This window comes from Eucyclogobius newberryi, unplaced genomic scaffold (assembly GCF_026437365.1).
Source record: "Eucyclogobius newberryi isolate DKJ021-1_F unplaced genomic scaffold, fEucNew1.0.hap1 SCAF_5, whole genome shotgun sequence".
In the NCBI taxonomy this organism is placed as follows: Eukaryota; Metazoa; Chordata; class Actinopteri; order Gobiiformes; family Gobiidae; genus Eucyclogobius; species Eucyclogobius newberryi.
In genome coordinates, this window is record NW_027316167.1 from 20304419 (window position 1) to 20321530 (window position 17112).

Sequence of the window (17112 nt, forward strand, 5' to 3'; positions counted from 1 at the left end):
GATTAAGCAAAGACCAAGAATAAAGTGTAAAGACTAAAGACAACAACAACAACAACAACAACAACAACAACAACAACATATTGTTGGTCACATCAGGCTAAAACAACATCTTGAACAGGACTAGACAACATAATCTAAACCAGGGTGTTAAGGTCTTCAAATAAATGTCATTACAACATTTGATTCAATTGATGTGAAAGGCATAGTACAGTGGAACTGAATAACAGAGCTATCATCGTGCACTAAGGACCAAATCATCTTACCAAGCAATATGGAACGGCTTATGGCCCATTTTACCATGAGGGGCTGGACCATATAGCTTAGTGGGCCAGATTTTGCCTGCAGGCCACCAATTGACTAACCGTGTGATGTAATGTTGAATAGTAATACAAATATGAATTACCATTTTATATCTTTTTTTTTATTTTTCAGTTTAACCAAAGGTTCCTCAACACACAAGAGCAAAACGAAGTAAAATACAGAAAAGTATCATCATACATCATGTACTCCCCCCAGAGTCTTCACCGCTGGGGCATCACTCACAGCGAGAGCATGGAGCGATTAGCATACTGTCAAGGTATGTGTCCACAGAATTACTGTTCAATTGCACCTTTAGTCTTTGGAATTGTCTCATTAAGATGAACTGATTTTTATTTATTTATCTATTTTAAAGCAAAACACATGTCTTTGTAAAAGGGAATCTAAGGAAGCAATTTTACCCAGGGGTGCACGGTGGCAGAGTGGTTAGCGCTCTCGCCTCCCAAGAAAGAGATTGTGGGTTCCAGAGCAACATCACATGATCTGTCTGGGTGGAGTCTGCATGTCCTCCCCGGGTTCTCCGGCTTCCTCCCACCATCTAAAGACACGTGTGTGTTATGCAAAATTGGCAACTCTAAATTGGCCCTAGTGAGTGAATGTGAGAGTGAATGGTTGTCCGTGTGTCTATGTCTCTATGTTAACCCTGTGACGAGCTGGCCCCTGTCCAGGGTGTACCACGCCTAAGGCCCAAAGTCACTGGGATAGGTTCCAGTCCCTCTTGACCCTTAACGGGAACAAGCGGTTGAAAATTAATGAATGAATTTTACCCATTTGAGATTTTTATTTGTATTAAACCCTATTATAATCATACAATTTAAGACTACAGTAGTTATAAATCATTGAAGTCCTTTTGTCAGTCATGCCTAATACAGATCACAGACTGACACATTTTACTTTAGGCAACTACATTAATTTTGGTCTTTTATTAGGGTGACCACCTCAAATTGTAGGAAAAAGAGATACGTTGTTGAATGTGGACATAAATAAGGACAGATATTAACTGCAATAACGCTATACAATCTTCCATATTTATCGAGCAGAACATAAATTATTATGATATTATACAGTCAATGATCATAACACACAGAAAGAGACTGGAAAAGTCAAAGTCAGTAAACCAAGTCTTTGAAATGTCTTTGCAAGATAAAATACACCTGCCAAAAGACAGGCAAGTGGTCAGTCACCCTGTAATCTGAGATGGGAAGTATACTTATTCAGAATTCAAATTGTCCGGCGCTGTTGCTCTTTCATACCACTTTCCTAAAATCAAAGGCATACATTACGATTTGTGATCACGCAATTTAGGCTTCAAACTGCTCTGTTGTAAGTACAAAGCATCATACCACTCTCCTTTAATCTGTGATAAATAAATGCATAACAAAGATGCAAAGATTCATGTGTATTACACTCTAAATCAAGTCTCTATGAAAGTATTCGAAGTGCATGTACATTTGACAAAATTCCTTTTAAAACAAGTATTCAGTATTCTGCAAAGTAGTCTTTTCATCTGTGGCACATGTGGAGCTGTTACTCCCCCCCTGCAGCCACCAGAGGGCGTCCGCGGCCACACTGACTTGATGACGTAGTGCTCTCTTTTGTGTGGCTCTGGGCCGCTCTCGTGAGCCCCTGACACCGCCCCTCTGGTGGGAGCAGCGAAACCGTCAGAACTCAACTATCGCTTTGGACCGCGCGTTGTAAACAAACCTCAAAAACCCCGCGATATGCAGGAAATCAGACGCTCCACCGCTCCCGTAGGCGAAGCGGACGTCCAGCATGTAGCAGCCTGACGCTCCCCGCGGGCTCGGTGTTCAGACGCTGTGCAGACCTGTCATTGTTTTTGACCGGTGCGATCTCATCTCGGAAGCGTTTGTTGTTATGTGGGTCTGCATCTGATTTTTTTTTTAATTTTTTTTTTTTTTTTTTTGTACAACACACGCTCTGGTTTGTTTTTACGGCCAAACTGCGACCCAGAGTCCAGAGGTCCAGAACATGGCATCGCCCGCAGAGCACGACTTGTCTCTGGCAGAGGCGGACAGCGCCAAGGAGAAGGCTCAGATGTTCGGGATTCTGAGGCTGCAGGAGGAAAAATCTGGCGCCGTGGACAAGGCCAACAGCGCCAGCGCCAGTGCGAGAGGAGGAGGAGGAGGCTCTGGAGGAGATGGCCGATGGCAGGCGCCTATCTTTGCGTTGGCCAGGAAAGCGTCCGAGACCATTTCAGGGAGTATTCACGTCCTGCCCAAAGTGTCAGAGCACAGGACATCTCTGCCAGAGGAGTGGACTGTGCAAGGTACAGGTAAACAATGGGCTCTGTCGACTTTATTACTCATACGTTATTGAGCAATGCATCTTAATTTGATGTAACATGACATCACCATTATCTGTTTGTGAGCAATTGATTATTTTCCATGGCTCGTGATGCTCCTCAGGGGACGCTCTCTCTCACCCGCTGTTCTCATGCAGCTCTCATGGGGCTTTCAAGTACAAAGACAATGCACTGTATGTCTTTGTCCATGGCTTCGGTGTGTCTAAAATGGTCTTACTCACAACAACTGCTAAAACTTGTAGCTAAAATGGTCCTTTTGTATTTTCACTTGTTAGAATGTTAAACCTCTGGATCTATACACAGTGCTGTCGGTGCATCTCACTATTTCACAAGTTCATTTAAGCTTTCTCAGTGTTGTTCAGATACACATTAACTAAAGCCAGTGGACCATTATCCATTACCCAGTAAAAGCAGAAACAGTTTGCAGAGTCTAATCAGTCATTGTCTTTGCAATGCATTAAATGAACATTGCGGCTTCATTATGTGTGTAAGTTTATAAACTATAAATAGACTAAACTAAAGTTCTTCTATTAAGAGTGTTTTTTAAACTTCCTATATGTTATCTGTCCTTTTCTTCTGTATGTACCTGCGTTGCAACAATGAAATTTCTCCATGTGTGGACAATAAAGGAATATCTTAAACATACAGTCACTAATGGATAAAAGCACACTGGTGTTTTGATCTTCTGAAACATTTCCCTGTCTTTCTTTTAGCCTTCCGTGACCCGATGGCCATGGAGCGAGCCAACCTGTTGAACATGGCCAAGCTGAGCATCAAGGGGCTGATCGAGTCGGCTCTGAGCTTTGGCAGGACCCTGGACTCGGACTATCCGCCTCTGCAGCAGTTCTTTGTAGTTATGGAGCACTGCCTCAAACATGGCCTTAAAGGTAGAGCACGTCAGAATTTAGAACATTTCAATGGTATAAAAACAAATCTGTAGACGCTCAAATACTGATATTTTGCACATTTGCAGTGAAGAAATCCTTTCTGGGCTTTAACAAGTCTCTGTGGGCTCCTCTTGAGCTGGTAGAAAAACTGTGCCCTGAAGCAGGGGAGATCTCGGCTTCAGTGCGAGACCTGCCGGGACTCAAGTAAGACTCTGATCACAGCTGTTTAAAGTTCACACGTAGGTAACACTAAAATGTGACCGGAGCAGGAAAACACCTGCGTTTACTTTCACTTCGTCATTCCTGTTCTGCAAGCAACTGGCGCAGTATCATTAGAAAGACTTTTAGTGGATAGCATCTTCCTTGGAACCAAAACATAAAACTGAATCACCGGTTACTAATACAACTTCTTCAGAAATATGATCGCACTTGTCTCCTTTGCAATTGTGCCTCCCACATCGATGAATCAGGCGATTATCAGTTTCCACCACATGTACCAAATGAGGAACAGTTCATGACAGTCGAAGCTGATGATGGAAACAGCGTTTCCTTGAGGGGCTGCTGACTCAGGCCAGCTCCCTTGCAACGAAAAGAGCTTATTAAGGAGCTTCCTTCCCCTCCGCTCTCTGTTAAGGCAAATTAAAGCCTCTAACGCAAATTGTTCGTGTCAGATTGGTGTGACGGAATGGAATGATTCAGTGCCATGAGTTCAGTTGCAGCATCTGTTCCATTTCCATTGTGTTGAATCTGATTATGTTTTTATAGGACTCCACTTGGAAGAGCCAGAGCCTGGCTGCGCTTGGCCTTGATGCAGAAGCGGCTGGCTGACTATCTGCGTTTACTCATCACTCGGAAAGATCTGCTCAGGTACACCATACCAATACGGTTGAGAGGGCTTTTATAACCGAGCATGTGTTTGACTGGCCTTTTGCTTTTTAGTGATTTCTATGAGAATTCAGCCCTGATGCTTGAGGAGGAGGGTGCTGTAATTGTTGGCCTGCTGGTGGGCCTTAATGTTATTGATGCCAATCTTTGTGTCAAAGGCGAGGACCTGGACACACAGGTAACTCTCTTTGTAACTTTATGAAATGAAACCTTGAATCAATAGACGTCCTTTTAATGCTAATGTTAGAGTACTGGAGTTATTTATGTTTTAATTGTCCTGTAGGTTGGGGTAATAGACTTCTCCATGTACTTGAAGAGTGACATTGATGACTACAGGAGCGAGGAGCGGTATGCACACAGCTCTGCACACTGTCTGTCTCTGTCTGGGCTAAAACTGTAACTCTAGTCCCTCTGTTTCCTTGACAACAGGAATAGCCAGATAGCAACGATCCTGGACCAAAAAAACTACATCGAAGAGCTGAACCGACAACTCAAGTAAGGAATCACCCTTTCTTTGTCTTCTAATTCCCTTGTGGTGTAAATGGTTTATGAAGGTGTGCTGGTTGTTCATATTTTCAGCACAACTGTACACGGCCTGCAGGGCAGAGTTGACACGTTGGAGAAATCTAACTCTAAACTCATTGAAGAGGTAAGATCCCTCAACACTACTGCTGAAAATGGGTTTGAAACTGCAACAAATGAATATGTTCTGTATTGACATGTAGAAGTACAATTGTAATTTGTCCTTTTGCAGTTAGCCATTGCAAAAAACAATATTATCAAACTACAAGAGGAAAACCAGCAGTTAAGGAGTGAAAACAGTCTGATATTACTGAAGACACAGCAGCACTTAGAGGTAAGAGCAATTATAAACCTCTAAATGACTGCAATGAAATGGACTTGAGAGCTGTGTTGGTGTGTTTCTGAAGGTAACGCAGGGCGACGTCTCGGTGGAGCGAGACACTTACAAACAGTCTCGTCAGGGTTTGGATGAAATGTACAGCGAAGCTCAGAGACAACTGAAGGAGGAGTGCCAGCTCAGACAGGTCAGAGCAAAGCAGCTTTTTCAAATCAAGTTTCATGAAAATAAAATCCCAGAGTGTGCGTTTTAATTCATTTGTCTCTCTCAAGGATGTGGAAAACGAGTTGGTTGCCCAGGTGTCCATGAAGCAAGAGATGGAGCTGGCAATGAAACACCTGGAAAAAGACATTCACGAAAAACAGGTCGGATTATCCATGCAAGAAATAATAATTGCATATGTACAGATTATTGAAAAATAATTGAAAAAAATTATAAAAAAAATAGATTGTTGAAAAAGGATAGGTAGTATTTTACTTTGTTGAGGTTTATCCTTTTGAATATTAAGATTGTAAGCATTATTTCATGTTTTGTCCTTCCAATTTGAAAATAATGTCTTACTTTCTAGACACTGCTTTGCTTGTGTTCCTATTTTGGCAACTTTTCCCACTTTTGGTTGTCTATCAGCAAGAAAAATAGCCCAGAAAATCCAGTTTATTTGTATACGTACTTTATATATTCAACATAATTTAATTTCTTAGGACACACTGATCGGTTTGAGGCACCAACTAGACGAGGTGAAGGCCATCAATGTGGAGATGTACCAGAAGATGCAGGTGTGCAGTTGAACAGTAAAGCTCACGCGCTCCGCCCTACTGTAATGCCGTAACAATTTGGACCTTTCCCAGAGTTCCGACGATGAGATGAAGAAAAAGAATGACGTGATCAGCCGCCTGGAAGAGAAGACCAATCAAATCACTGCCACCATGAAACAACTGGAGCAAAGGTGAGTGACGCCCGCGACTGTTTTCTACCCCTTTACGAAGTCAAACGTATCCAATTAAAGCATGCGTCATCTGTGAGTTTTGTTTGGGTTGCCTTTACCTCTAATGTGTAACGCGTGTTCATTTATGAGACGTTTCATCACACTTTTTCACCTCTCCATCCCACTTCCACGATTGGTTTAGTGATTTATTCATCACGTGTCGATAAATGTTTCAGTTACATCATGTTTTATTGTTATACGGAAAGCCATTTATTAGATGTAGGTGCGTACAGTTGACTGAATTTGACAATATATCATGTACGACATCCTCCATCTTCCTCTTCATTTAGCTCTGTAGTGACATAAAGTGCAACATCTTTGGGAGATTAGTTGTGTATTGACAGTCTTTCTTGCTTCTTTTCCTCCCCTCTTCTGCCCTCTGCCCCGTTGCCTTTGACCCATGCTTCATTCATCTTTTCATTTCGATCACCTCATACCTCCATCTTTCCGCCGTGCGCAGTGACAAAGATCTGTTAAGCCAGACAAGAACGCTCGCCATGTCATTTGTCAAGTGTGCCAGCGCAGACACAGAGCACCAGTACAAACTCGTTAAGGACATTTCCTTCTAAAGTTTGCTAACTGCTCGACTTTTTATTAGAACATTAGTAGACATTTGATTCAGCGCCGAAAGAATATTTGTATTTCTATCTGCGTGTTACTTAGACTCAGTAGCACATAAAGCTCCCGAACAACAAAGGGCTGTGTATCCTTAATATATTCAAATAATTAGCTACAAATGATAAAATACTAACTCAGACTCCTGTACTGTGCAATTATGTAAGCCTTTGTAACCACAATGTAGAGCGTAAAAGCAGTTTACCCTTTTTAAAGTTGACACAAAGCAGTAACAAAAGTCGATTGTCCACGCGCGTTGACTCTCACGATTTAGCTGGTACGTTGGGGCTTTATTTTGTCCCTGAAAACAAGTCTGTCTCCTGCATGTCACCACAGCCACTTCGCTGAATAGTTTGGTGAGATCAGAGCTCCTGTGAGGCCTCCTGCTTTGGGTTACTCTGCATGTGTTGTTCTGACTGATCAGCTCTGCCTTTGCCCCTCATTGGATTGAACTTTACACGATTAAACTCAACTAACGGTGGAAAACCTCAAGATGTCAAACTCAGTGGAACTTGTGAATATATTGTACTGGAAAACATCTTAATTTAAACATTTAATCAAGGGATACAGGATATGTTGTGCGTTTTGGCATTTTTACTGTGTACTAGAAGTAATCATTCTGCTTTTGTATTCCTCCCTGACACTTTTTTGAAGAGAAAACAATGATGCAGTTTAACAGTACTGCCAGTACTGTCTGTTACGCACCATGATCAATAAAATTTGTTGTTTTAAGTTGTTGTTAAGTTGCTTGACTTTTCAATTTGTGTCTTATGATTGAGAACAATTGTGTGGCTAGGGAGCATGTCTCGTAACAGTTGTGTAATGGTTGTTCACTTGTCGACTCACTCAAATTTGAATTGTTCTTTTTGAGTTTTGCACAGAATGTAGCTTTAGTTCCTTTGACATTTTCAAAAGCATCCTCATCCTTTATTCATTTTTGCTTTTTCATTATAATTCTTCTTTTTGACATCCCTCATCCACGTTTGAGTTTTTTCTCTCCATGGTCCTGAGTTTGTCCCTGGTTATAATGGTGCAGATTACAGGAGGCCGAGAGGCATCGGACCTCCGCCGAAGAGGGAACCAGGCGCTTCAAGCTGGACTTTGCCAACAAAGCCGACAGCCTGCAACGGCAGATTGCACAAAAGGAAAAACAACTGTAAGAAGCCAATTACACAGCTTGTTTGAAGATCCTTTTTCTCTCTTCTTTTTAAAGTGAAACAAACATGTTGTAAATGATTTTATGTGGGTTTTCTTCACAGTCAGCAGCTTGAGACTGATCTAAAGATTGAGAGGGAGTGGAGGCAGACACTGCAGAATGATCTGCACAGAGAACGAGACACTGTGGCTCAGCTCGGCACAGAGGCTCTGCAGATAATTGGTTTAAAAAAAGTAAAAAAATAATCAATTTTCAAGTACATTTGTGTGGTTGTAGATGATTTGACTGATAAGCACTGCTTGCACACATTTAGGAGTTTCATCGTCTTCAAGATGAAAACATTCAGCTTAAGTCAATCTGTGAAGACCAGGAGCAGGCACTGGAGGAGCTTGGCTCTAAACTTAGCGAGTATGTGGAATTTTCTTTACTTCTTATAACTTTTTAATAAACATAAAGATTGCATTTGATTAAAATTCCAGATCCAAATTGAAGATTGAAGACATCAAGGAGGCCAACAAAGCCCTCCAGGTAAAACCATAGTAGTAAATACATGCATCATACACTTTTGGGAAGCTTTGGTTAGTTTTGGTCTCAGTAAGTTAACTGGCTGATGTTGTTGTTTTAGGGCGGTCAGGTTTGGCTAAAGGACAAAGACGCCACTCACTGTAAACTGTGTGAGAAGGAGTTTTCCATCTCCCGACGAAAGGCAAGTCTAAGCTTTTTATATTTACTCTGTACCGTGTTTGTTTTATTTGAATTCTTGTTTGTTTGTGTCCGCAGCATCACTGTAGAAACTGTGGAGAGATTTTCTGTAACGGTTGCTCTGACAACGAGCTGCCTCTGCCCGCCTCGCCCAAACCGGTGAGAGTGTGCGACACGTGCCACGCCCTCCTCCTCCAGCGCTGCTCCTCCAACACCACATGAGGCAGATGGAAAACCATCTCAACTCACACAAGATATCATTCAACTGTATGAACGCTGCTATGACTGCATGGACAAGCCACTTCTGTATTATATTTATTTATTTGCTACAAACGTGAACCTCTTTTTTTAAACACCATAAACTACTTTTTAGGTTGTTTTTTCACATCAAGTCTTAAATTGCGACCAACATAGATGACCCAACTCTTGCATAAAATACTCGTAAAACAAATCAGTGCATCAGTTAATTTAGACGGATCAAAATCAGTCTAAAATGCCCATATTTAATTTTGTGCCAACTTAGGGCTCAATAGTATTTTCATGACACTAGAATTTTACTAATTTGTCACCTGCCACAAGCCATTTTTCCAGTATAAACACTGTTTGCCAAGTGGTCCATATTATTTCTAAAACAGTGGTGCTGAAAGGACCAAAAAGCTAGAATATTGAGTAGCTACTAATTGCCACATTTTAGTGGATGAGAAGATCCAGACACTGGTCAATTGTATATATTTTAATGCACATTATTTAAGGTTTTAATATAACTTAAGAACCACTTTGTACTACTGCTGCTCAAAGAGTGGAAGTTTTGGAAATCAAAACTGCCTAAAATGTCGACACAAACTGCAGTTTTTACATTTTAATTTGTGTGTCATGGCCGTGGTTCAGCATGATTCTGAATGAGGCCAGGGTGATGTTTACCATAATCATTACATGTGTGATATGTACAGTATTACAATGGAATCATCTGATTATCACTGTGGCCTTTTGCTGGAAAAAAATCTGCCAATGATCTTTGCCAAGAATATGAACTGTGTAGCAATCTGATTAAAGTCACATTCAAGTAAACTTTCTCTGAACAGTATGTTGCATTGCCATATTTCCAAAATGTTCCCAAAATAATACCAAAGACGAGTAATGAGAATTAAATATCAAATTTAATATGTAAATGTACAACAGCTGTACTAACTTCTTACAGCTGAAATATAAACTTTTTTTTTTTTACTTCTGCTCTTCAAGAACAGAATACAATATTAAACTTAAATCATTTCATGATCTTTCAAAACGTTCATAAAACACAGGCTCACATTCATCTTATTCACTCACAAGCTGATCTGAAATCAGAACAGTGAACTTTGTACAAAAAATTAAAAGTACACCACCTAACAACAAAATTAATATCATTTCAAAATAATTATGTTAGTGCCTAAAACACCAAAAGCTACTTTCCCATATTACGGTAGGTACGCTCACTTGTGTTAGTGAGGTCAGCTTTAGAAAAATGTGGTCAAAGAACAGAAACAGAACACATGGAAAGACTCAAAACAGGAATAATCAGTATCCAGATCGTTGCGCACTGCTCCTAGAGTTACCATAGTAACCACCGCCTCGGCCTGAAGAGGATCACAAATGTCAGCCTTACACTAAATAAATCAAGCACGTTTTAGGAAAATGTTAAATTACTTGTTTCAGCTGAGCCACTTGTAGCTGAGTTGAGGAAAAGTTCAATATAGCGATGCTCTGTGAGAAGAAAAATATTTTTTTCTAAAAAATATATAAATAAGTTGTAGTGAATTACTGTTGAAAAAGGGACTGACGCATGTTGTTTTTGTCTTTGGACATTGCAGCAACTGCATCTTCATGAGAGCGAAACTCAACGTCTGCCTCTCCAGTCGCTTTGCCATTGGGAGCCACATCAATGTGAACCCTCAGAGGATTCAGTGGTGCGAAAAACTAAAAATACAAAAGAACATATGAGGCAAGAAAGGTTTTGACTTACAAAGTTGAATTGTGTTTGCTCCTCTGCATCCTCAAACTGTAAACATTTATGTTCTTACTTTTGCTATGTCTACCTCTGTTGCACGGAAAGGAAGCCCTCTCATGTGGACAAAATGACCACTGTGGAAGCCAGAGCCACTGTCGCTTTGACCATGGCCTCCCACAGCTGACGAGAAACAACACAATCATCGTACACAAACTACAAACACATGATCCAAAACAGTTACTCACATCTTCCACCTCTGTCTCGGCCTCGATCATCAAACATGCCATTTCCAAACGAGTAGTTATTCAATCCATTGTAGTTGTCAAACCCTCCATAACCTGAGAAAAATAAATTGAGGCATTTTTTCCCCTCAGACTTCACATGAAGGTTTGCAGGCAACAGAAATCATACCTCCACCATAACCCCCACCACCTCTAATATTGTCTATCAGAGCACCTCCACGTCCTGGACTCGGACTAAAAAACCCTCCCCTGGGACCGGTCATCACTGGTCTATCGTAGGGTCCGGGACGCTGTCCTCCCAGACCCCGGCGAGGGACCTCATAGTAGGCTCGGATCTCATTACGGCTACTTTTGAAGATCTCTATGTACCTGAAACACGACGCACATGCCATAGAGAGAAGATAAACAGGAGAAATGATCCAATTCACAATACATTTCATATCAGACAGAATCTAACCCAAAACATCTTTCCCTATAATTGATTATAAATTATTCACCATAATTAAGTTGTGGAGCAAATGGTCATTTAACTTGGACCATCACTCACAGGAACAATAAACATCACAATACATACATTGAGTTAAATACCCCTTCTTTCTTACCACTAGCAACTAGAAATTATTTATATAAGTATTCAAAAAAATATTCTTTTTTCAACACAGTTAAAATAAATGAACACTCAAGATGTTTTAAACAGTATTCCAACCAGTCCAGCCCGTCCCGATCCCGTCTGTCCCACCTGTGCCCTATTCTTTCCTTGTGTTTCCCCAGAGCCTTTTCTGCTATCTCCTTTGAGGCAAACTGCACGAAGGCTTCCCCTGTGCTCCTCCCCTGGTAGTCCACTGGCAGAGTAATCCCATTTGGCACGATTCTCAACCCTTCAACCCAAGCACACATAAATACATTGGTCGGTAGATAGTCTGGTAAAATTTAAAAGAATAATCAAAAGCTACACAACACTGATGACATTTATACATTACAGATAATTAGTGATCTACTCAGTATGAAGTATAGTGTAGTGATGGATGATGAACTAAACACCCACAGCAAAGACCTTTTTGAGTATTTTGCCTTTTACTTGAGTGTTTTTCTTTTTAGTAAGTCAGTGATTACTCACATTAAATGAGGTGTTCAACTTTTTAACTATAGTTTAATGTGCACTTTGATCACAGCACAACATGGCAAATGTTTTGAAATACCTGAGAAAAACTGAACAATTTCTTCCTTGCTACATCCAAATGGGAGGCCTCTTAATCGCAGCAAGCAGCCGCTGCAGCTGTCATAGTCGGCAGGACCACAGCGCTTCAGCACCCAGTGCATCTCACTGCGGTTTGACTTGAAAACTGTTTCCATTGGAAATACACAGCAAATTGTGACATTATACAACATAGATGTTAAATTATGGTTGATCTGATCATTGTATTCATGGCTTACCTTCAATGTAGCGGTGGCCCATGTATTTTCTATCTTTGGCCAGAGCATTTTTGAAGTCTTCTGCAGTGCTTAGTTCAATAAAAGCCTCTCCACTGGGCCGGCCTTCTTTGGAATAAGTGAAGCATACTTGCCCTTCAATGTTACAATCTGTAATGCAATTCAAAGTATGTTTTTATTAGTCAAGTCTTTGTATTAATGTTTTTTTTTTTTTATCCAAGAGGCAAAGAGGCACCTGAAAAGAAACTGGCCACTTCCTCCAGAGTACAGGACCAGGGCAGTCCTCTGATCCTCACCGCAAAGCCCTCCTCGTTCAGAGACATCCTCCTGCCACAGCAAACAGAAGCAGGTGCACATGATATAAAGAGCAGGGCAGGTCTACGCGGACACACATTTCTGAGCACTAAAGTTAAACAAATAAACTTAAGTTGTGGAGTGACAGTGAAGCCCACAGCGCCTCTTACTTCCTCATACAAGTACTAACTGTTAGCTACTTTCTGAAATCCATAGACCGCATTCTCAATGTCCAGACCCGTCCACAATCAAATACTTATACAGTCTTCCATAACCTTAAGAACTGCTATGAGTCATATCTTCTCATTTCCTAATGATTTGATGATTGTTTCACACAAACGCCGTTTGCAGCTAGCAGCTAACACCTGAAGCTAACTGTAGGACAAGACAGCGGTCAAATGAACACCACAAACTACACACGGGTTCAACGCCAACATGCCCAAAAAGCACCGTGTTTAATCATTTTTAAAAATGACAGTAAAATGTAACAACGACACTGGTTATCTTGTAAGTTATTTTCACGAAATCAACTTACTCCCGGTCTCCTCCGATCACCTGCAGAAACGGACTTGAAATATCGCGAGATGCAAAAGAGCGTGAGCGCGCGCGCGTGCGTGCGTTTAAATGTTGGCCTTTCTTGGATTTAAGAGTTGTATTTTATGTATGCACGATTGTACAACAACATATCAAAGAAAACGCATGGTTTGTGACGACACACTCGCTCTCATATTGACAATTATAAAGCAGACGTTAATGATTAGACTGTAAAAAGCAAACGCACCAAAATGCAGCTTAAACCATTGCAAGAGCAGCAGAGCTGGGGTCAAAGTGCATTGAAAAGGTCGACAGTTTGTTTCTGTCACACTCTCTTTTGTCTTTTGTTAACAGAAAGACAGCAACACAGACAGCAGCAACCCACCGTCAGGTAACGACAGGTTTGATTTATTGGCAAAATGGAGATTCCAGTTTATACTCTAGACGCCTTCACAAACCTGGCTTTTAAGGGAAACCCAGCAGCAGTATGTCCTCTACAACATGTAAGTACATGTACACAGGACTTGATTATCCACAGCCTGGACGGGCTTCGTGTTTCATGTTTTATCTATATATAAAACAGGAGCTGAGTGAAGAGATGTATCAGAAGATTTCAGCCGAAATGAACCTGTCAGAGACAGCTTTCATTATCAAACTGAATCCGTCTGACAACTTCACTACAGGTGAGGCAGTAACATTTAAATAAAGGGTGTCCAAACTGTGGTTCCGAGGCCAAATGCGGCCCTGCTAAGTTGGCCCAAACAACAAAAAAGTAGTACTTTTTACTGTTAAATTGGAAGAATTCCAACATGTTTATGTTATAACAATCTAATATTAATGTACCAAGTCTTATTAAAGGTGTGAAGGCTCACGAAACTATGTTAAAGGAAAATGTTTACTTTTCATAATATACTAGGGCTGCTAGGTTTCTGAACACAAATAATTGATTGATTAATTGATTGATTTATTAACAATAATTAAGAATAAAACTACATATTTGTGTGAATTCCTACATAGTCATTTAATTTGCAGTGTGGCAGTTTAGTATTTCACAGACAGTATTTGAACAAACTAAACTCTTATCCTCAGCATCTCTCTAAGTCCAAACACAGTAGTTAAGACTTGCATTGTTAGGAAGTGGCAGAATACAGTGCATTTTAAAAGCCACTGTTTTTTACACATTGTTTCACAAACACAGTCATTTTCAGTTTTCAGATTTGCCAGAAAATGGTTAAAAAAAACATCTCTTTTCCAATAGGGTCAAGGTTTCGTCTTCGATGGTTCACACCAACAACTGAAGTGAATTTATGTGGACACGCCACTCTGGCCACTGCAAGAGTTCTGTTCCAGTATGAAAGTAAGTTTCAACATAACACTTTAAGATATAATGAATGACCCTAAGGCTTACAACTCTACTAATCTTTTATAGACAACGTAAACAAGACTCTGGTGTTTGAGACAAGGAGTGGAGAGCTGTGTGTCACTCGGTATGGGGACAATTGTGTCATGGATTTTCCTCTCAACCCGGCAAGCCCTGCAGTACGTTTATTCACACAAATCTGCATTTGCACTCCCTAAATGTATTGTTTACCCCACAAGAAATCAAGATTATAACATTTATTTTTCATTTAGGATCCGCACGAGTTCAGAGACATAATCAAGGTATGTTTTGTAACTACATTTAACTTTCATGCATTATGTTCAATAATAAATAATCATATGACGTGAGCAGGCAACAGTAGGAAGTCTACCGGTTCAGGAGGTATACTTGAGTGCAAAGACAAAGAAACTCCTGATTCGTTTGGCTGACACGTGTGACAGGTAACCACACATTTGATGAACCCCAAGGGCACTTTAATGTCAGATCTATTTGTTTATTAGCTTGTACTATGTTGCATTAACACAGATCAGAATTATGCAACATCAAAATTGATCCCACTGTGATGCAAAGAAGTGAATCGACTGGAAAAGTCAAAGGAGTCATTGTTACAATGATAGGTAAGCATTAGATAATAATCTACCATTACAAGTATGATCATGTTGTGTTTGAAAACAGGATCACCAAATGAACAACCAGGATATGACTTCTACTCCAGATATTTTGCTCCGTGGTTTGGAATCACAGAGGATCCTGTCACTGGTACTTGAGTCACTATCATTAAAGGCAGAGCTTCTCACACTTGTTCTGGTGCGCCCCTCAGCCTCTAGGACAGTGCCGAATTGGCGCTTGCATTTTAAGGAGAAGATGCACTCACGTTCCTTCTTGTCACTGTGTATCACTTTTACCGCTGCAGATACACGACCGTCACACACAGACTGTTTTCTGCACGAAGCTTGTTGTTGTTATGCTACTTTTAATAGCGGTTGGCAGCCAACTGAAAAGGTGCATTTACCCCCACTTACTGTAGTTGCCGCATGTCTGTAGTTGTACGTCTTCAAAGTCTGTGTTTTACGCTTTAAAGTAAAAAATAGGAAAAAGCGAGAGAGAAAATACTACCACTGCCTTTATGTTTCATCGTCATCAAAGGGATCAAAGCGGAAAAGAAACCGAATGCAAACACATTCTTTTCGCATATGCTTTATGTCACATGACTGGTCTGCAGCAGAGAAAGTTCTAAAGTTAGAGCCTAAAAGGGGAGTGTAGCGTCGGGTCAAAGTGAAAAGGCCAGAACTGATGGTTAAATGAGTTTTTATTGTTTCCATTCCAACATCAGAGCAAGGCAAGAACAAATAATCACTGTTACTAGATCATTACATTAGCACAACTGTGTTCAATACATTTGTAAAATAAACATTTACATTTAAAAAAAAAAAAAAAAAAGCATTCATTCATATTACAAACCGTGTTCCCCTGTTGACTGTAGCTTGATTTGTTTTTTGTTTTATAAATTTCACCATTTTTTTTTTATGTTTAACTTTTCACCATTACCCGTCGCTTACTTTACACCTTTTCTTTGACTCAATTAATTTTTATTTTACTGTTACTTCCGGTCAGACAGGAAGTTGCCAAAATAAAAGCGAAACCTTACACATTTTACCTTTTACAGGGAGACGAGCACAAAGGGGACTAGGACAGAAGCGCGTGCGGCGAGACAGAGGAGAGACAGAGGAGGAACAGAGGAGAGACAGAGGAGAGACAGAGGAGAGACAGAGGAGAGACAGAGGAGAGACAGAGGAGAGACAGAGGCAGACCTGTGTGAGGGGGCAGAGGCAGGCTGACCCACTCCTCCATTGCTCTCTCATATTTAGAGATAAACCCCCCCAAACAGGCGCACCCCACACTTTGAGATGCTCTGATTTAAGGATGTGTATAAACTCTCCACATTAACACCATTTGTTTTGGCAGGTTCAGCTCACACTGTCTTGGGGAGCTATTGGGCTGAAAAATTAGGAAAACTAAAATTACTGGGTAATAACCTAATGAATATAATTTTCTGCTGTTTTCTAGTTTTATTGTAAAAGTGGTATTTTTTATATAATAGCTTACCAGTGCTCAAGCAGAGGTGGAGAAATGGAGCTAGAAGTGAGAGACGATGGAAGAATCAATATATCTGGGACGACTGTTACTATAATGCGAGGAACAATCACTCTATAATGGATGAAGATAACAGATTTGAATCAAATAAAATGTACCAAAAATAAACGACATCAAATGACAAAAAGAACACTTGAAGCTTACATTATTTATTCAAAATGTCAATTACAATGTACAATGCAAATCTACACATTTTCAAGTAAAATGGCTTAATAAATCTGAATGACACCAGTATTATTAGTCCAAGTATGTCATGAAACAAATGGCCCTTAATTGTAAGTCTAGTGTTCTTATAAAAAAAATAAAAAAGGTGCTAAAATGTTATTAAATTGTTACTTAACCATTTGTAAAATGAAGTAACT

At 40.3% G+C, this 17112-nt stretch overlaps 3 protein-coding genes across 6 annotated transcripts; 2 read left to right on the forward strand and 1 right to left on the reverse strand.

Moving 5' to 3' along the window:
• The first annotated feature begins 490 nt into the window (after positions 1-490).
• Positions 491-9169, forward strand: rufy2 (RUN and FYVE domain containing 2). 4 transcript variants are annotated; one of them, XM_072465859.1, is made up of 19 exons: positions 491-577; positions 3355-3528; positions 3615-3732; positions 4294-4395; positions 4468-4591; positions 4697-4761; positions 4843-4908; positions 4993-5062; positions 5168-5269; positions 5343-5459; positions 5545-5637; positions 5974-6048; positions 6121-6218; positions 7909-8028; positions 8132-8261; positions 8342-8436; positions 8508-8556; positions 8654-8734; positions 8809-9169. In XM_072465859.1, the coding sequence occupies exons 1-19, from the start codon at positions 502-504 to the stop codon at positions 8950-8952; spliced, it is 1899 nt and encodes a 632-aa protein (XP_072321960.1). In that variant the 5' UTR covers positions 491-501; the 3' UTR covers positions 8953-9169. The 4 variants fall into 4 exon arrangements, with proteins under 4 accessions (XP_072321960.1, XP_072321958.1, XP_072321959.1 ...); XM_072465857.1 differs by lacking the exon at positions 491-577 and adding an exon at positions 2274-2611; XM_072465858.1 differs by lacking the exon at positions 491-577 and adding an exon at positions 2275-2605.
• A 699-nt stretch (positions 9170-9868) lies between these two features.
• On the reverse strand, positions 9869-13261 carry hnrnph3 (heterogeneous nuclear ribonucleoprotein H3 (2H9)). The gene is made up of 11 exons (XM_072465861.1): positions 13217-13261; positions 12623-12714; positions 12391-12537; positions 12156-12299; positions 11696-11834; positions 11126-11325; positions 10960-11052; positions 10788-10894; positions 10548-10683; positions 10414-10470; positions 9869-10343 (listed from the first exon to the last, which is right to left on the reverse strand). Exons 2-11 carry the CDS (start codon positions 12708-12710, stop codon positions 10285-10287), a joined length of 1170 nt encoding a protein of 389 aa, XP_072321962.1. The 5' UTR covers positions 12711-12714; positions 13217-13261; the 3' UTR covers positions 9869-10284.
• Positions 13262-13580: 319 nt separating this feature from the next.
• Positions 13581-16858, forward strand: LOC140380973 (phenazine biosynthesis-like domain-containing protein 1). The gene is made up of 10 exons (XM_072464968.1): positions 13581-13718; positions 13799-13898; positions 14474-14572; positions 14645-14754; positions 14848-14877; positions 14948-15036; positions 15122-15213; positions 15272-15355; positions 16562-16624; positions 16698-16858. Exons 1-10 carry the CDS (start codon positions 13635-13637, stop codon positions 16808-16810), a joined length of 864 nt encoding a protein of 287 aa, XP_072321069.1. The 5' UTR covers positions 13581-13634; the 3' UTR covers positions 16811-16858.
• Positions 16859-17112: the final 254 nt, after the last annotated feature.